The 22,102-nt window shown below is 32.6% G+C and overlaps 1 protein-coding gene across 2 annotated transcripts in view; it reads left to right on the forward strand.

The window, feature by feature from the left end:
• LOC149788023 (coiled-coil domain-containing protein 146-like) overlaps nt 1-22,102 on the forward strand; it is a 37,053-nt gene that overhangs the window by 694 nt on the left and 14,257 nt on the right. For both annotated transcript variants that reach the window (XM_089974294.1, XM_089974295.1), the window contains exons 2-11: nt 3,371-3,539; nt 5,156-5,238; nt 9,361-9,570; nt 10,680-10,737; nt 13,581-13,757; nt 14,476-14,549; nt 14,890-15,117; nt 17,200-17,386; nt 19,746-19,841; nt 20,529-20,654. In XM_089974294.1, the coding sequence (XP_089830420.1) occupies nt 3,378-3,539; nt 5,156-5,238; nt 9,361-9,570; nt 10,680-10,737; nt 13,581-13,757; nt 14,476-14,549; nt 14,890-15,117; nt 17,200-17,386; nt 19,746-19,841; nt 20,529-20,654 (1,401 nt within the window). In that variant the 5' untranslated portion in view covers nt 3,371-3,377. The remainder of the gene's footprint in view (nt 1-3,370; nt 3,540-5,155; nt 5,239-9,360; nt 9,571-10,679; nt 10,738-13,580; nt 13,758-14,475; nt 14,550-14,889; nt 15,118-17,199; nt 17,387-19,745; nt 19,842-20,528; nt 20,655-22,102) is intronic.

Raw genomic sequence — 22,102 nt, forward strand, 5'->3', positions numbered from 1 at the left:
GCAATTATTCACTTAATTTGGACCCTCATATATCCATATACCTTTGGAAGGTCATTATTTACATGCATCAAGAAGTACATACATAAAAACCAATATTGTAGCACGTGGACATTTTTGTATGAGATCAACCTAAAGGTGTGACTGAGTACAACCTAGATTGAATGTTACAAGTGGTGATATCACAATGAAAGCTACACATGTTGATAAACAAATTCATACTACCTTTTTTTTCATGAATAGACTCGGCTTACTTTTTTCTTGACCCATTTTATTACATGGCCACCATGGTAAAAGTTTATAGGGATAAAAAAAATTTCATCAGGTTGTTTCTTGGTAGCAGTTAAGGTGCAGATCAGTCAATAATGAGAACTGAATAGGCTTTGGTTAAGCATAATTAGTATTATATTTTAAAACAACAATTTGTATTTAATTTGAATAGATGTGCATACATGAAATGTATGACTTCTATTATAATACTTTAAGCTTGGCTTTTTCACTTTATTTATTCATTATAAGAAAGTTAAGTTTGATGATAATGGTGATACTGCATGAATTCTTGATTTTTGTTTCCAACATAACATTGTTTAACATTATACGAATTCAGAACCTCATTTGCATTTTTATAGTGAATCTGCCAATTTCTGTAATTTTAGTTCTATCAGAAACTTGCTGAGGTAGCACTAAATAGTTTAATATGATTGGTCTAGAGTAAATTTTTGATTGAAGAACTTTATGTTCATGGTTCTCCCATGTAAATAAGATTTTTGTCAAGAATGTATAATTTATTATGTGCAAAAGGGATGATTCTAGTGCTAAAAAGTATTTGTACCACCTGGATTCAAGATGAAAGATTATTTAAGGAGAAAACCTTCAAAATTTCAAATTCCCATGCATTGTTTTGAAAGCTTATGTGCAGATTATAATCTATTTCTTGTAAAATTTGCTCCAACAGAATTTCCAAAATCTACAGCTACAAATATGAATGAATGGAAATTGTGTAGGATTTACCTACTGCATTATTTTTCTTGTCTAGGCTCAGTTTGCTTTGATGGCCTATTTTGTGAATACTATAAAATAAAAATTAATATACAGTCAAATTATTTATACATTAATGTCTTTTTGAATGCGCCAAAGGAGGAAAGTAGTTTAGGAGTGTTTCAAACATGATTTTGTTTGAGTGAGTATTTTCAGAGTGATCAAGTACTGTCATTTAAACATGCATGTAACATCCTAAACTTGCACTGAATGCTTAGTTTTTATTTATCAAACTGATGTCATGATAGAAAATTAGGGCTTTCAGAGACTGAGTTTCCATAGTTGAGTGCACATTATTTTTGTAATTCTTTACAATAATTGTCATTATTTGTTTTCCTATTTACTCTCATTATATCAATGACCATAGGTGCTACATTTTAATTTTGTAGATTTCCACAGGATCATACAGCATATTCACAGCACTATAATTTCTGTATTAGTGAATTCTTCTATTGATACATCACTTCTGATACCTGCACCAACTTTTGTGTGGGTCGATTTATTTAGATGCAGTTATTCATATATGATGCAGTAGAAATTTGTAATAACAATGAAAATAGGATTTTTAGGTATCAAAGTTTTACAAATAAGTTGAAAATGAAACTTCTTTAGTTCTTTAAATTTTGGCCTACAGTGTGCTTGAGTGGCTATCTATTTTCTCCTATCTGTTTTTATGCATTTACGGCAATTTTCATATTGTGTGATTTATTGTGTAGGGTTTGGCATTTATACTAGTCCTTTAGCTGGTAAAAATGTTTGGAGGACTGTTGGAATTTTGCTTGTAGCTAAAGAAATGGATGCATTCCAGTCTGTGCTGTGGCTAGAAAAAGTGTTGAAAGAATGAAATAAAGTATAAAATTTGGACACTCAACACTTGACATAACATCTATGTTCTTGGTCATGAACACATTTGACTTTTGTTCACAAACATGATTATCAAGCATTGTTGTAATAAATTAAATGAACACATGTTCTCATGTATTCTTTATTCCATATCTAGGAGGACTTTTGTTGAGTAAAATTATGTATTGTGTCTGTAGTCACCAATTTAATTGTCAAACATATCTCCTACTGCTTTACATGCAGACATGTTTGTACACACACACACACACATACACACACACACACTAACTTAGAAAAACAAAGGCTGACGGAGTTGTAGAGTGACAGAGTTGTAGAGTGTTTTCCTTAATGCAGTGCTTGTTAGTTAGTTCAAAATGCAACAAACTCAGATCAGTAAATAATTATGTATTTGTTCCATACCTGCAAATAGTCTTGGACTAAACAGACATGAACATTCCAACAGGACTACCATTAAAAGCTTCTGTATAACACTATGAAACATGTCTGAAATGATCTTCACTGGATTCTATGTTTTGGTCCTTGCATGATCTAAACTCAGTTACACACATCCTAAACTGGAAGGGTCAGAGCTACACAAGCAGAGGGGTTGGTGTTTTGACATGGTAGTCAGAATTACAAAAATTAGAGGTCAGAATAACCAATAACATTGTCAGATTTACCCCTTGCATGTATTTTTTAAAATATATTTACATTTCATTAAGAATTATGCTTATGAAGGTTTTTTTACATATCAGGGCAAAGGTCAGAGGGTACATTGCTGACCCTGGTCATAGTCGAAAATTGTTCAGTGGTATCTTATAATCATGTATGTGTATATTGAGTTTTGTGAGCATTCTTTGTTAGTGTTAAATAATGTTTGACTGAAAAAATATTTTTGCTACTGTAATTGAAATGAAAATAAGTGCAGATCTTGGAGATTTGTAATGGTGCTTCATGATCCCAAAAATATCCTGATGAAAAAGTATGAACACTTACTTGTCTTTGTTCAGTTGTGATGGAATATGTGCAAAACACTAAAAGATAATAAGAGAGAGGCACGTCCCTGTGCCACAGATTTATCTGCTTAGCTTAAATTTCAAATGCCTTGTTATGTAACTTAAGAGCTCACTAAAAATGACATTATTGAGTTACTTACAAAGGCAATATTTAGCATGTGAATATTCAGTCAACCTTATATCACTAGTTTTTAATTCCTGTGAAATGGGATATTTTTTTTAAAAAATCCTCTATGCTAATTGTATTCATTATTTGTGACTGTGGTCATTTATAACTGCAAAGGATCTAAAGTTTAGCTTATATTTTTTTTAATTTGAGAATTGGCAGTTTAGGAGGAATATTTATTGGTGAATAGAAGATATGAAAGTTCCTTGTATGATCTGACAATTAAGAATGGAAGCAGTGCATTGAGTGTATTGTATTATTTATATTTGTTAACATGTTAGTTAATATCTACCATTAATTTGTATTTTAGAACCAAAATGAGTGAAGGAGGGTTTGGTGATGAGAGAGAAGAGGAACAGGACACTGGGGACCCCCTGGAATATGCAGCTCCGATATCTGCTGTTCCACCTCGTGTGGTTCAACAGGAAGAGAATCAGGTGGAGGTTTCAGCTAGTCCTGCCTTCCAGGTTCTAGAAGAAGTAAGTTATTTGACAGGCAGATGAAGAAACCTGCAAAAGCTTGCCTTATTCATAATCATACTAGGATCCTGTCAGGATCATCCTTGATGGGCTCTTACTCAATTAATTGGGATTCAGGAAGGAAAATTATTACATTATCTGGAAATGACTATGATTTTTATTCATGGATTACAATTTGGACTGGTTACAACTGTAAAGTTTCAGATTTGAGAATGACACAGAAACCATATTAGACTGCTCCATTGGCCTAGTGGTTTAAGCATCTTCCTCAAATGTTGGAGGTCACCGGTTTGAACACTGGCAGAGTCATACCAAAGACTTATAAAAATGGTACAAGCAGCTGCCATGCTTGGCACTCAGCTTTAAGACATTAGTACTAGGACTGGTTGGCTCGGAGTCAGGATAATGTGACTGGGTGGGATATGATGCTACATGTCTCCAGCTTGATGCCCCAGTACTAGACATCACCATAAACTGCCACACTGCAGACATCATAGTAATATGACTGAAAAATTAAAAGCTAAAATTGAAAATTCAAATCACATACACACACAGAAACCTTATTAGCCTATAAATAAAAGAAAGACAGGAAAAAGGTTGAATTTTCTAATTGTCATGTGAAAGATATTATTTTTCACTTCAGTTTAACAACTTTCCTTTTAGCTCTTCTTGTCATAGACTTGAAGAACTTATATAATGGCCATAATCATCTGTCATGTATCCCAGTGTAAGTTTGCTGTAACTACTCCTCATAAAGTACCAGGATGACTCACATGAAACTTTACATACGTATTCATCCTTGGGTCTAGTTGGTCCTAAATGAAATTGGTGCCATATCAACATGGAGATTAAGTCCAACTGCAATAATGTGCTGGTAGATCGGGATCTGCGCAGTCTGTTAGGAGTATTCAGTAGAACAAACAACATTGACCCTGGTCTGCTGATGCATTATGCAACAGCAGATCAGGATCGATGTTGTTTGCAGTTAGACTTGACATACAAGAGAGTATGTGTGGTCTGTGTAATATGGTATGTACTATTAAATCTAACTCAGTATAACATACCCTCAGATGTAACACAAAATTTATCAGTACTTTTTATCTTATTCAAAAAATAAATGTAATAATTTCTTCAGATTCATTGAAAAAGATGCATAATAATGAGATTTTAATTTTAAATAATCTTTTGTTAGTATGTAAGGAATTCTTTGAAGTACTTTGTATTGAAAAATCTGAAGACTTATAAATTATCATCAGTATCATTAATAATCATCAATAATACTAAAGAAAGTAAACAAACAACACACACAGTAATGTTTATCTTTTTGAGTAAATACCTAGAACACACACACACACACACACACACATTACATCTTTTGCAATATCGTCTTCCACTTTTCACCTTTGTATTTAGATTAAACTGCCCTGAAGATGAAATTTCATTTAGCAATTATTAAATGACATTTTAATCTGAATACAAAATTAAAGATGACAAAAACTGGAGAGCAGAATCAGCTTTCACACATAGAACAAACTCGTATTGATAGTGACTTTATTTTGTATGATTGTATTACACAGTGTATGAATTTCATGATTTTGTTTATATTACATTTACAGCTTTTTCAAGAAGGAAAATTGACAGGAACAAAAGTAGCTCACTTGAGGGCCAAATATACAGAACTCTATGAAACCCTGAAAGGGTAAGATTCCTAGCGAATTACAGAACAATAAGAACTGTCAGTGAATGTTGATTGCTAAAAAAACTGTTCTTAACTTATCAGATAATATTTTTTTTTTTACATTCCTGTATATTGATTTAACCTGTGCTAAAAGACCACCTGTTTTTGAAATTAATTTTTGAAACTTTAGATGCTAAAAAATTTGTATTAAAGGATCATTTGTCATAGGAGAATGCACTTTGGGTTCCATTTGGACAGTTTGCTTTTGTTGCTATATATGCTTGCTAATAAGTTGAGTCCAACTGCAAATAACACAGACCTTGATCTGCCATCACATAATGCACCTGCAGATCAGGGTCTGTATTGATTGTTCTACTGATTACTTTTAACCACTTGCATAGTGCCAGAACTGCAGATGCATTTTGCAATGGCAGATCTGGGTCTGTGCAGTTTACAGTTGAACTCAACTAATAAATGAGAATAGATAGAAAATAAATACTCATCGCACAGTTCAAAATGTTGTAATCATTACATAATGACATCATCAGTGTTACATTTACCAGTGTTTATTAAAGCATTAGGAATTTTGGGGAGTCTGGACATAAAATTACATGGTTTTAATGTCTTTTGAAATAATGAAAAGAAAAAACATTGTAATGACAGCACTTTGAAAGAAAATGATAAAGCCCATGAAAAGAATGAGACCTTTTGAAATCTTTGGTGATTTATAACTAGCCATGATTCAGCCACCCAGGCTTTCTATTGCAAAAAATGTAATTGTTCTTATTAATTGTGTTCTACTGAGAAACTTCACTCACCAACTTTTCTTTGTATATTTGATAAAAAGAGTTTTCGACCTTAAAAAACTTATTAATTTTCATCTAATTATTATTTTATTGGCAGTTAGTGACAGGTTACTTTTTCCCATACATTTTTGTGTATTGACACTTTATTTGGGAGATAAATATTTAGCTGAAGTAGTGTAAGAAAATGTTCTCCAAAACTGTTTGATATTGGATTGCTTGAACCCTTAGCTACGTACAAATATAAACAATTTTTTAAAAACTATTTCAATATTTTACAAGTTACTGCTTTCCCAGTAACATAAACTCACATTTCATTTATACTATTCTTTACAATGACACTATCATTCCTTGGAGGGGCCCCGAGTGGCCGAGTGGTCTAAAGCGCTCTTCGTTACGGATCACTGCCATCTCACCTCTGTCTGCGGCGGTTCGAGTCACAGATTCAGCCAATGTGGGTATGTGAGAAAGCTTGCCAAGAGCTTCTCATGGGTCGGTGGTTCTTTCCGGGGTTTTCCCAGGTTCTTCCTCCACCATTAATACTGGCCGCCATATATAGCCTATTGTGTGCTGAAAAATGGTGTTAAACCCCACAACAGCAACAACAACAACTATCATTCCTTGGGATTTTGACTTTAACCTGGTGATTGTTAAAGGATAGTCTGGAGGCATTTTATTTAGGAAGTTTTGAATGCACAGATTTTAGAAAAATAATTATGAACCTCCTTCAGAAATTTTACTGACACTACCACCCCACCCCAAACAAGAGGAGAATTGTTTTTTAAATACATTTTTTTGCAACTTATTTACCTTGTATTCACAAATGTGAACACCCACAATTAGTTTTAATTTCATGACCCAGCATTATAGAACTTTATTTATTACTGACATATACCATAGCTACCATGTCATGTCTTATGAAAGTCATACTTTTGGACCCAAATCCCTAAACATAATAAACATTTCTCTAAACATGTTTTCAACAAATTGCATGTCTCACAAAAGAGGGAGGGGGCTTATAATCACCACCATAACAAATATCCTTCATCAGAATATCAGCTTTCAGCTTGAACAAGACTTTTAAGGTTATTGTTACCTTGAGCAAAGGTAGTACCAAGCATGGAGCAGTTTTTTTATACAAATTGTATCCAATGGAATGCAAAGAAGTTGTTGTTGAGGTTACACTCTGTAATGTAGCTGGCAAGTTTATTGTATATTTGAGTCAGACCTATTCTATATTCATTTAAATCCAGTTTGTAAACTAGCAGAAATACTTCAAAAAAGCCAGATTTTGGTACTTTTGCACTGGCCCCATTCAGACAAACCAATTTTTCTTCATCTGTGCTAATATGGATATTAGATACCTAAATTTACTGGTCTTTAGATACAATTTTAAGACAATTTTACTGGCCAAACGTTTTATTTTCAATTTCACTTTAAACATTTGGTACACATTTTTGCTTTCTAAAAATGGCAATTTAGTCTATGTGCATAGTTTCACATTTAAACCATGTGATAATCATACTTACCCACCTCATCAGGTACATGTTGAATGCCTAAAGAAAATGGATTCATGCCTCATACTTAACTAGATACCCACATCATCAGGTACATATTGAATGCCTAAAGAAAATGGATTCATACCTCATACTTAACTAGATACCCACCTCATCAGGTACATATTGAATGCCTAAAGAAAATGGATTCATACTTAAGTAGATACCCACCTCATCAGGTACATATTGAATGCCTAAAGAAAATGGATTCATACTTAGCTAGATACCCACCTCATCAGGTACATATTGAATGTCTAAAGAAAATGGATTCATACCTCATACTTAGCTAGATACCCACCTCATCAGGTACATATTGAATGCCTAAAGAAAATGGATTCATACTTAAGTAGATACCCACCTCATCAGGTACATATTGAATGCCTAAAGAAAATGGATTCATACTTAGCTAGATACCCACCTCATCAGGTACATATTGAATGCCTAAAGAAAATGGATTCATACCTCATACTTCGCTAGATACCCACCTCATCAGGTACATATTGAATGCCTAAAGAAAATGGATTCATACCAACATAAGCATTCTCAGACTATTTTGTAAATGACTTTTAATCTCAAGGATTAAATATCCAGACTCACTTTTTCTTTAGAAATGAACTTGTGCAAAATGCAAAGCTGTGACGTGTAACCTTAAGTTAACTCTTTCCAGTGTTAGAGTGTGCTGGGAAGGTAGCTGATTGATTATGTTAAATTTTAGTTAAATACACAGTTTGAAACACTTAACCAAGAAAAACAACAGGACTTTAAAAATCCAGAAAAATATTTATACTAAAATTGTTGTCCTTTCTCTTTCCAAAATAATACAATGCAGTAAAATAAAAAAGTATGATTAACAGAGTCATGGCCATCACACATTTAACAGTCAATAATTGCTTGTTGTTAGTTCTTTTATAGTATAAGTCATAACATATTTTATGTCAGCTAATTAATATCAATGTGAAATGAACACATATTGATTATTAGTAACTACGCCTTAAGATTTAATTTAGTATGAAAAGTTTCTTCAGATACATAAAGCACCCCTCCATGGGACCACAATACCCCCTCCCCCAATTTGAGTCATAAAAAAAGTCCCACCACTTTAAAGAAATATGGAAGGTGTGCATTTCCAAAGGTTAATGGTCACCTATGAATTGCAGCTAGGTTGGCTAATTTCTCATGGTTTGAACATTCTTTCCACCACCAGAGGCATTTGAGAGCTCTTAATGTAATGTGTTGGACTAAAATAATGTATTTTGTTGTTATTTGTCCTTTACTGTAACATGTTGAGTCTAAAATGATCTGTTGTTGTTACAAGGCCCTTACTCAAATGTGTTGGGCCTAAAATAATGTTCAGCCAATGTGGGTATGTGAGAAAGCTTGCCAGTAGCTTCTCGTGGGTCATGGTTCTTTCTGGGGTTTTCCTGGGTTCTTCCTCCACCATTTATACTGGCCGCCATGTATAGCCTTTCGTGTGCTGAAAAATGGCATTAAACCCTACTACAACAACAACAACTAAAATAATGTATTGCTGTTATGTGGCCCTTACATTATGATAATTAATTAAAACTTACATTCTTTCAGAGTTTCTTTTTCACAAGTTCTTAACATCTTCCAAGCACCATTTATCCATTATATGAGTATGCCAGAGTACCTGAGTAAGGCAAAGTTACAGTAAAATATTGTGAGAAGAAAGAAAATGTAGACAATTAAAGAGTATCAATTCTAGGTAGTCATTTTGGGACTTTTTAAACATAATTTTGATTCACAGTCTCATTTCCATTCAGTTCACGAGATAATATGACAAAACTCTTACGACAAGCCAGAGATTATTCATCAGTACTGGAAAAACAGAGAGTAGATCTGGAGAAGGCAGACACTTTTCCCGATGGAGAAAACACAGAAGTCTCCAAGTTAAGACAGCAACTTCTGAAATACAGAAATGAATATAAACAAGCTGAGGATCGTGAATATCAGCTACAATATAAATTAGAAACGTATGTATATTTTTAATACATTTAGTATTTAACTGTTGCTTCCAAAGAGACAGAGACAGGCAGAAAGGAAATTACTTTTTAAAATTTGTTGTGGATTAAACATAGATGTAGTCAAGTATATTCAGTATCTATTCCATGATCATAAGTATTATGGTAGTTCAGACATGTTTGAAATGTGCTGCCTGAGTTTGAACTGTAGCTATTTTAATCCAGTTTTGTAAAGACTCTGGGAATGATTGTATAATCATGTGAAATTAATACTGATGACTTATTCCAACCAGTAAATGAACACCTGTGCCATAAAGTTTTATATGAGTTTATGCACTATAATTCCTGAATCAGCATTTGCAAGACAGACTGCATATTTATTATCAAAGTTAGGTTGGATATGAGGAATATAATTGAGTGCCAGTCAAGTTTGCTTCAGAAAAGCAGTAAATGCATCAAAGTGATCTGGTAGGCTGCTTGTTACAAAATTTTGACATGGGGATGGAAGTTTCATTGCAAAAATGAGATTTCTAGACACTCTTGCTGCCTCCTTAAGTATATCTTGATGTTTATAATTTATGATTAATATTGTCATTTTGTGACTTTTTCCATCTCTCACAAAGAAATAAAGATAGTAGATTCAGATATGGATCAGTAAATCTGTTTCCATAATGCTTTTATATTCTGATGGTCATTGTTGGTATAAAAAGTAAAAGACCATCAGAATTTTAAAAATCATTATGCAGATTTATTGGTCTTGGGCAGATCCATAAGTTGTTTCCAAGAGGTTTAGATTTTGAGAAGAAGGTTAACTTTTACATAAAATAGCAATTTTCCTCTCTCATTTCTATTGTAAAGTGTTACTGCAAGCAGGTCTTGGAATTGGACGGGGAATCAGCTGAACCAAGAAAATCATCTAGATCTTTGGATGCTTACAGGAACTATATTACTTTATATATTAATTTCATTTGCATTTTGAATGATTTATTACAGATTCCCAGAATATTTATGGTTCATTTAATTTAATCAAAAGGAGAATATGCCACAAAAGAGAGTTAAAACATGCACATGTTAACTGCCAAATGGAGAAGTTAAGAAATACAGGTACTTTTGTTTTGCAGACTGCAGGAAGAAAGAAAAATAATGGACAGAGAATATGCAAGAATGCCTAAACAAGGGGTAAGGATGAAACTGCACAATAGTGTAAGAAAAATCAGAACTGTATATGTGAACCATGAAGATGCATGAATTTTTTATATCCATTCCATAAGCGTTTGTTTTAATTCAGTCTGTATATGATCACTTATATGTCAAGTTTAACTGCAGCATGCTCAGATCCACTGAACAGCAGGTCTATGCAGTTTGTTAGGAGTAGAACATAGACCCTCATCTGATGCCATGTTATGCAATGGCGGATCATCATCTGTGTTGTTTGTAGTTGGATTCAATTTTTATAAGAGTATATATGGTACTGTTTAAATCAGTGCTGAAAAGCTATAATAAGTAATTTAAGTTAGCAACCAAAAAGGCTAAAATTGAGAATTTAGTAAAATACATATCATTGATGATAAATCGGTGCATTTGTTAAATAGCATGCATGCCAGTAATGAAAAGAAAATATTGATCTTAGTTTGGTTATGTTCATTTAGTAGCAATGAATTTTTGTTGAGAACAAATTTGAAAGATACAAACTAAATTGAATAATCATATTATTTTAACTTAAAGTGCACACTACCACATGTTCATCCTCTTTTTGAATTGAAATATGAATTATCATGATGGTAGTTAACTTTTCCATTAGGTCAGTCAAATACATATTGTTCTCTGGTATAACAGTTTTGTATGGGTATATACTGTACTTACGATATATCCATACTTGAAACTAAGCCCATCCCATACATGCCAACATGTTGGTTGTTTTATTTTTTAGACTCAGAAAAAAGTGTTTTGAGGTCTCAAGGGATTCAGTGCACACAGCCTTAAAAAAAGCCTTGTACAAATGAGAACAAATGTTTCTACACTTTTTAGCCAAAGGGAAATAACTGAAAATGAAAATTTGAATAAAATAAAATATCTTAATACACTTTCAAGCTAAAAATAGCTGGTAGACTTAGACACCAACCATCTATTTTTCAGAGGATTATCTTTCAGACCAGAATATTTGTTTTTCAATTACCTAAAGATAATGTAATTTTCAGGTACTATAATTAATTTTTTATTTCTTTATGAATCAGGGCAAACTATTTTCCAAGCTGTTTTATTCACAGAAAACAGCTCCTTCCCCTTTCCCCTGAAAATGAAGTGGTCTGTCCCTCAATATTGTAAAATTCTTTAATTGACATTTGGTTGCTTAGTTAAATGAGTTATTCATAAAATATTATTTCATCTGCTGTTGAGAATTTCTTCAGTGTGAATAAAATACTCAACACTATTATGGTATCCAGCAGTAGTCTAATGTGACATAAGGATCATGTATTGCCTTCTTCCCATCAGATATACTCACCTATACATTGAATACAAACTGCACAGACTCAGATCTGCCATTACATATTGTGCCAGATGAACAGGGCTTAAGTTATTTGTTTTATTGATTACTCCAGATAAACTTCTTAGAATCAGATCTGTAGGTACTTACGTGATGGCAGATCTGGATCCATGCAGTTTGCAGTTGGACTTGAATTATCAGTGAATATATATATATATATATATATATATATATATATATATATATATATATATATATATATATATATATATATATATTATTGATTACTGGCACAAGTTCAAGATAATTACAGAGTGTCATTATTCAGATCATAAATTACAGATGTTACGTGCATGCTTTATTCAAATGTTCATCTCAGATTTCCTTTCTTTAAATCTATGATGTCAAATTATAACCAGAATTGCTAGAAAGTTTAATAAATTTGAGAATACTTTGCTTTCAGGGCTGACATGCCACCCTGTTTCAGTTTAGTCAAAATCTTTCTAAGAGAAAAAGCCATTGGTCTGGTTTGTGCAGTCCAGTATAAGGAATGTGCATCACACAAAATAAAAATTGAATTCCTGTGCTTGTAAATTGAAAAGCACATAAAATATGCGTGAACTAAGTGTATTTTTAATGCAGAGTTATTACTGAAAATAAATATTCTCCAGTCAAATTGTAATTGAATCCATTACTGTTATGTGTTGGAGTATGGATTTTAGTACTGTCCATTACTGAGGACCAGGTACAACTTTCCTGACCATAGCTTGAGAATTTTAAAGAGTATAGCTTTAAATAAAAGTTGATATGCTCCCTGAATGGCTTAGTCATTTAAAAGTTTTTTAGGAATGACATTTACTTTACACTTATTTCCTGCAACCTAGTGAATAGTGAAGTGTGGCACACCCAATTATCACTGATTTGACTTTAATCTGACAAGGCTACATCTGAGAACTAGCTCATTTCCCACTATCTGACAAATATACTAGACTATGTTCTATTTCTTATGATCCAAGAAAGATATTCATCATTTCATTCTTTTACACTGTTTTGATACAATAAACAATGAAATCTGTATTAAGCAGCTACCTGTATGAAGTATATACAAAATACATCATGTGACAGGTGCTTGGCTAATGCAGATAAATGTCTTCTCATAGGGTTGTAGGAATCCTGCAAATATAGCTGTGAAACAAAGATGATTTCTTCATTGAGGGATGCTATAACAGACATTTGTATACAAAATACATCTACTTGTAAAGGACAATATTTAATAACCTGTTTTCTTGATCATGTTGATATCTATACAGCTCTATGTATGATTTGGAAAATTAAGTCCAGGACCATATTTTTTTCAAAAATCTCAGGGTCCACTCAAGAGAAAATTGTAGACAATATTGAACAATTGAAAGTTTAGGACTGGAAACCCAAGGGAACAGGGACCCACGCATAAGAGAATTCTGTATTAGGAAGTTGTGAATATATCTAAGTGACCATTACAGTCAAATTCTAAGGTTCAGTCCAACTATTGTTGCAGGAAATAGAGAAGAAGATCAAGGAACTTCAGGCTGCTGCTGATGAAATGAAAAAGGAGATTTCACAGAGGCAGCTGGAGGCAAAAACACTGCGGGAAGATTTGGAGCATGCTCAGAGGCAGTGTTCTTTGGACAACAAAGAATATGAGAAATTGCAGGACAAACTGGAAAATCTTAAGGTAACTGATTAATGATATAAAATGTCTGGACTGAATTTCACCAACATAACTGAAGTCCAGGCTAAAACTTAGCGACATGATTAGATTAAAGTTAAATCTGACTTATATTTGACCAATCAGATGTATTGTGTCTGGACTTATGTTTTAAGTCATGATTATGAAGTCAGGGCCTGATGAAGAATTGTGTCAGATTTTTTATATATTAAAGTTACTAAACAAGGTGTGAAGTCAGTGTTTTGGGATGCATTCTATGCTTGTGATGCAGACTGGCTAGATAAGGTGCAGTGTCAGGCTGCTTGGTTTGTCATTAATGATTAAAAATTGAGAGATGTGTGCTGTGTAACTTGGATTTTAGATATGTTTTCCTCTATAAGGTGATTCAGAGATTGGTACTAGACATACATCATCTAGAGTCATTTAAACCTCAACAACTGTAAAATAGATCATTAGGCCTAAATAATTTAGAGATTTTTAAAGCAAAAACGTAGTGGAAAAAATAGCTTTCAGTAATAGCAATTAATCTGATATTGAGTAATGTAATTCTGCCCAGTTTCATAACTTCTTCTCTGGGAATTAGCGTAGAAGCAATAACACATCTTTACTTTCTTTCTTGAAGTGCAAACAAATATATTACTGACTGTAATTTACAACCTTTATTATTGTCATGTATATGATGATTAAAGTCAATGAAATTTGTTATTTTGTTTCATTTTTTTAGGGTGATTTAGTACAAGTGAATGCAGTACCTAGTCAGATTGCCAAGGAAGCCGACAAATTAGCAAGACAAAAGAAGTGAGTTCAAGGACTGATTTTTTTTGCAGCTTTACCAAATAAAAAGAAAAACATAAGTTAGAGGAGACAATGACTTTTTTCTTATACTCTGTTTAGATCAATTTGGCAGAGTTGTTGGTCAGTTTTACTGATTTTGCCACATAGAATTTTTATTGTATACCTTTTTTTATTTTAAATCATTCAACAAGTTAAATTTTATAACCTACATAATGACTTATTCTTATTAGCAAACATTTATCATCATTCTGATGAAAGCATGTTGTGATCAGCTACAAATATTTTCTGTTGTACTCAATATTTCTTACACGCCATTAAATATCTTATCCACATTCCTTTCCAGTGAAATTGAAAATAACTTCAAACAGCTGGAAAATGAATATCAGGAATTGTTAGAACACAAAATACAGTTGGAACAAAAGTTTAGTGAATTGGAAGATGAGAAAAATGAAATGGACATTGAGGTTGAAAAACAAAGATCAGTGCTTGCAGAAAAAGACCGTGAACTTGAGCTTTTACAGAAAGATTTTGAGTATGCTAAAGACAGGGAAGGTGTTTTAACAGGAGATAAGTGAGTGTTTTTATATGTATCTAGTTAAACATTTTTATTACTTACATATATTTTGATAAACCATAATGTTATTATTTGAATGAGCATGATATGTCCATTTCCTTAATTTGCCAATACTACATATTTGCCAGTTGTATATACCAAGTAATTCACCAATACTATATACATCAAGTAATTCACCAATACTATATACATCAAGTAATTCACCAATACTATATACATCAAGTAATTCACCAATACTATATACATCAAGTAATTCACCAATACTATATGCATCAAGTAATTCACCAATACTATATACATCAAGTAATTCACCAGTACTATATACATCAAGTAATTCACCAATACTATATACATCAAGTAATTCACCAATACTATATGCATCAAGTAATTCACCAATACTATATACATCAAGTAATTCACCAATACTATATGCATCAAGTAATTCACCAATACTATATACATCAAGTAATTCAACAATACTATATACATCAAGTAATTCACCAATACTATATACATCAAGTAATTCACCAATACTATATACATCAAGTAATTCAACAATACTATATACATCAAGTAATTCACCAATACTATATACATCAAGTAATTCAACAATACTATATACATCAAGTAATTCACCAATACTATATACATCAAGTAATTCACCAATATTATATACATCAAGTAATTCACCAATACTATATACATCAAGTAATTCACCAATACTATATGCATCAAGTAATTCACCAATACTGTATACATCAAGTAATTCACCAATACTATATACATCAATTCACCAATACTATATACATCAAGTAATTCACCAATACTATATACATCAAGTAATTCACCAATACTATATACATCAAGTAATTCAACAATACTATATACATCAAGTAATTCACCAATACTATATACATCAAGTAATTCACCAATATTATATACATCAAGTAATTCACCAATACTATATACATCAAGTAATTCACCAATACTATATGCATCAAGTAATTCACCAATACTGTATACATCAAGTAATTCACCAATACTATATACATCAATTCACCAATACTATATACATCAAGTAATTCACCAATACTATATACATCAAGTAATTCACCAATACTATATACATCAAGTAATTCAACAATACTATATACATCAAGTAATTCACCAATACTATATACATCAAGTAATTCACCAATACTATATACATCAAGTAATTCACCAATACTATATACATCAAGTAATTCACCAATATTATATACATCAAGTAATTCACCAATACTATATACATCAAGTAATTCACCAATACTATATGCATCAAGTAATTCACCAATACTGTATACATCAAGTAATTCACCAATACTATATACATCAATTCACCAATACTATATACATCAAGTAATTCACCAATACTATATACATCAATTCACCAATACTATATACATCAAGTAATTCACCAATACTATATACATAAATTCACCAATACTATATACATCAAGTAATTCACCAATACTATATACATCAATTGACCAATACTATATGCATCAAGTAATTCACCGATACTATATACATCAATTCACCAATACTATATGCATCAAGTAATTCACCAATACTATATGCATCAAGTAATTCACCAATACTATATGCATCAAGTAATTCACCAATACTATACACATCAAGTAATTCATGAATAGTACATACATTAAGTAATTTGCCAATATTACATCTATCAAGTAATTTGTGAATATTATATACATCAAGTAATTTGCCAGTATTGTATCATCAAGTAATTGCCAATATTACATACATCATGGTAAGTCACCAATACTACATACATCAAGTTATTTCCCAGTATTTTGTAAATCAAGTAATTTGCCAATATCACATACATCAAGTAATTTACCAGTACTAAATACATCAAGTAATTTACCAGTAATAAAGTACATGAAGTAATTTGCCAGTATTATATACATCAAGCAATTTACCAGTACTAAATACATCAAGTAATCTGCCAATATTACATACAAGTACATACATTAAACTTGTAATAATACTAATATAGTTAACTTCAATTTTCAGAGCTACTCTTGAGCTGAATCTAAGGCATGCTGAATTTGAAAAGAAAAGTCAACATGAACTTCTTTCAAGAAAAACTAGAGAAAAGGATAGGGATTTGCGTAATTTGAAAAAAGCAGAGCTACAGTTGAAGGTAGCAGAAGAAAATTTGAATCATACCAAACTCTTACATGAAAAAGTCCGGTCTCAGGTATGTAGCTGTTAGTTTTAAGTCAGATTTACACCTTTTTTCATCCATACAGAAATGCTTGACTATCTTTTTCCAGATCAAGCAATTTTTAGCTAACTGATAACTCCAGAACCCAGGTATGTGTTTCATGCTAATGCAGGTATAAAATTCTTTCTCTTTTTTATCACACGGCAAGAACTAGAAAATAATATAACCATGTTTGCATGATTGCCAGAATTGGAAATGGCAACAGTGTTCACATGCTGATTTACTGCAGCACAAAACATATTTTGCAACAGAAAATTTATGAGGCTTTGCTGTTGTCTGCAGATTTCTTTGCACATATGTTGCTGTTGTCTGCAGATGTTTGCCTTCAAGTTGCTGATATCTGCAGATTTTTGTCTTTAAGTTGCTGTTATCTGCAGGTTTTTGCCTTCAAGTTGCTTGGTGTCTGCAAATGTAGTGTACTTTAAAGTTTGTATCAATGTGTACATTGACATTTCCAAATAAAGGTATGTGTAGGAATACTTGATTTAAGAATACACATAAGTTTTATTAAAAGTTAGTAGCCTAAAAAAACATAATTAAAGTTAAGGAGGGAATCAAAACGGAAAATATTAGATAATATGGGAAATAATTGAAGTTGCATAGGAGTCATATCAGGAATGGAACATTCATGAGTGCATCCCTTTTCAAACATGATTATTTTTTAGGACAAACTGTAGCAACCATTTGCAAAATTCTGATGACCGATTAGTATTAGGTACTGCTGTTGAATATATCGTAGCAGAGATTGTCAGAAAACCAAAGAAACCGTGTACCTAGCAACAAATATATTTCAAAACTGGCAACACCTGAAGTCAAATTTGGGTCATCAGAGTTGGAAAGTCAATGTTCTCTTTATACTGCTCCTGTGCATCGTAAAATACCATGCATATCAGTCAGTGCTCTCATAACACAACTGTGTGGGATGGGCCAGTTTTCAAGGGGGAAATCGGCTGGGTTCAAGAAGGAAATCTACTTATAATTACTGTACATATAATTTGTTCTTTTTTCTGATTTCTTATTAAAATGCATTCAGATATAAAAACTTATTTAGTGCTAATAATACATCAATTATAATTTTTATTTGAAGTTCAAATGTAGTCAGTTAGCATTATGGTATATGTATTGCAAAATTAATGATAAGGTTAACACATGCTTATCATACCCATAAATTACAAAATTAGCTATGATAACACTTACTGGTACTCAATAAATTTATTTGCTGCCAAACCCAAAACCTTGATCACCTACAACATAAATAATAAATTGGTCAACTCAATAAACAATGTGCTAGAGTAAACAGATAATGAAATAGCATGTCCTTCCTCTTGTATGGGTTTTAATGACAGTAACATCAATAGAGCAACAAATAGTACAGACCTTTACAATAACCATAGAAAAAAACTCATCCAGAACACCAAATAACTTAATAATAGAAAAAAAACCACAAAGACCCCATTTTCCATAGTCATTGCATACTGTAATTCCAAAGACCTTTGATTTAACAGAGTACCTGTCACACACTGTAGTAAAAGCAGGGCGAGAACTCTCATTTTGTCAATATTGGCATAGCGCTGGTTTTCACAAAAGATAGACAATACAGACCTTTGAACTGACTGTGCATCCATGATTTTTAATCCTTTATAGATGGACTGGTTTATCAAAACAGGAACTTTGACAACCATGGTACAAGAGTGGTGGTTTGTGACAAGTAGATACGTCTGGCTCATGGTCTTCCCCATACAATTTTACCTATAAATTGAATGAAACTTATAACCAGTCAGCTTTTTCCCTCTACTGCTTGGTGCATTGCAATTCAGAAGAGTGTACACTCTGCCTGCTGTCCCTAAGCAGTTGTGGTTACAAAGGATTAAATATCTTGTTCATGATACAGTCACATGCACAGCAGTATTGAAACACATATTTAGCCAAAAAATCATGGTCAGTGGTTGCAATTAATAGATCATCACCCATGACTGCATTTATATACTAAATATTGACCCATGCACTATAATTTTATTTATAAATAACAGGTGTTTGCTTAAAGCAGAGGTCACTACAATCAGGTTTTTATGCAAGTGCAATTGCAGTGATCATGTTTTCTCAGTTTATCTACAAGACTAAACAAACTGATTTTCCAAGCCAAATATCTGGCACGAATTTACCACATAAAAAGTAAGTGTCTTGCATTTATAAATACTTTATATTTGACATATTTTATAAGGATTCACAAATTATAATCAGACTAAATCTTTCAATCTAGCAGCAGAGTTTATCAATTTAATCATGCTGCCTTTACTTTATGTCATTATTGAGTGTGATTGTCCAATCACAGGTGGATGTCTTGCCGAAGGATGATGGAACATTGCAGAAGAAGAGAGAAGAACTTCAGAAAGAAGTCGAGTCCACAAAGAGAGCTCTGGGTCAGCAGGTGAGAGAATAACTTACTACTTGCTTACTGTAACTTGATATTCTAGGGTTATAATACCTGAATTTTTTACAGAATTTTTCACTAGATGGTAGCACAGTGGATTGTTTGGAAAAGTATTTGGTAGCTAAGCTCAGACTCAGTTGACAGGGATTAGACAGTATACTTTAATAGGAATCTGTTCGCTCTAAAAATCAATGCTTTACAAACAAACCTTACCTACGACATGATATACTTTTATGGCTCCTTCAACAGTTTTATCGTGATCAATCACAGCCCTATGAATACCATACCACCGTATAAGACAAACATACGTATAACCGTTGAACAGTTGTATTTAGAGATCACTGTATTGAATTAGCAGCTACTACTCTTTGTGAAATGCTTGCATAGATGTTTGCTGAAAAATATAGAATAAGTTATGATATCATATGGTAGCCACCATCCTATTGAGTATTCAGCAAATGGTAGTCAAGGTATAATGTTCATGTTAACTCCTGGACTTTAGGCACAGAGTTTGTTGGGCCTTGATTTCATTATTTTAATGGACCTCTTTACTCAGGAAACATTCTACTGGTTTGCAGCCATCAAATATAGCAAATGATATCGTTTCTAGTGAAAATATTCTCAAATAAACTAAGAATTTACTATTAATTGAAGAATATCAATCATCCACTGATTTACTTTTAGAACTCCCTGACCAGAGTGGAACATGTCCGACTGGAGGCCAGTGCTGCTGAAGAACAGAATCTTTTGTATGAACAGAGTGACCTGAGGATAGAAGTTGTTGAGCTCACAAGGTTGGCAGCAATCAAGGTAAAATCAAACATTGGCTGAACTTATTTGATATGCTTAGTATATACATGTGATAGAATCAGGACATCAGACCAACAGATTTAAAAAAAATTGACAGTAGATTGCTTCAAAATTGGTAGATTTTTTTTATTGACATAAATTTTACATTTTTTTATGGGGATTGAAATCAAAGCAAGTGAAATTTTTGACATAATATTTACTCTTCTCATTCTACAAATAAAACAGTTAATTTTGAACATGAATCAGATTCTGATGGACAGTGTTACAATAATAATGAATGAACACTGCTCAGCATATTTTAAATTAAATGAGAAAGGGAGAGTTGTGTATCTCATTGTTTACTGCAATGATTTTCTTCACATAAACTCCATAAGCATTTTTCCTTTCTTTCATTAAGTTTCACACATAACAGCCCCTCAGTAGGTTTCTGCTCCAGATTTTCCTTGAATCACTTTGTATTTTGTGAAGAATGGAGAATGGTATTCTTTGTACCAGCATTACAAGTGGTATCACAAAACAACTCATGCTCATCCTGCAGAAAAGTTCAAACTTAAGTTTTCCCAAGGCAGGGTTTTAAGGCTGCTGACTGCTTTCCAATACTTCTGCAAGCTAAGTTCACCCCAAAGGATAAGTACCTGAGTTGGAGTTCATATGTATTCTTAAGTCTCATCTTTCTTAGCATGTTTTTTAGCATTGGGAGAAGTCAACAGTTGAACAGTATACAAACTAAAAAAGTAACTTGTGAGTTTCTACCAGATTTAATTTTTTTGGTCAGTCTCTTTTTATTTCATCTCCTTGAAATGACGGTCAATTTTTATTCAAAGACTCAAAAGATATTTTGAATTAACTTGGATCCCATTATTACTTATAACACCTCATAAAACATTTTGCATTTGGACTTAAACTCTCCATATTACAACCATAAGGTAATCAGTTAACAGCTTGGTGTGTACACATGTTAGTCTTCTTAATAAGCTGATTACTCAGCCACACATCATTACACCAGTATATCATTTCCAGTTCTCAGTAGGCTGGTTCCCACTGGTTTCTTTAATGTGGGAACAAAACACTTAAAAATTTAAGATCATTTGTAATTTCTGTACAGAGTCAGTGCTGTATATTTTTCATACCATCTGCCTGCCCATTCATTTATACATCTGTCTGTCCATCCATTCATCCATCTGTCCATTACCCTATGTCCTCCTCATTGGCCAAAAGGAACTTAATCAGACTTTGTAGATGCACTTCTTTGTCCTTTTTTGTAACCATGAACATGAGGGGTATTATTTTCACTCCCAGCCCTCACTATTCTCAATAGATTTTTCCAGGAATAAAATTAAGGTGGAATGAAAATTATGTTTGGTACCAGTGTAATTAGCTAGAAGTACATTGCTAATGGTTTGAAAAATCCTTGCCAGTGAGCGCATGAATGTGAACAGTATTTCCAT

Source organism: Sinohyriopsis cumingii, chromosome 11 (assembly GCF_028554795.1).
Source record: "Sinohyriopsis cumingii isolate HCF-2022 chromosome 11, ASM2855479v2, whole genome shotgun sequence".
NCBI classification, from domain to species: Eukaryota; Metazoa; Mollusca; class Bivalvia; order Unionida; family Unionidae; genus Sinohyriopsis; species Sinohyriopsis cumingii.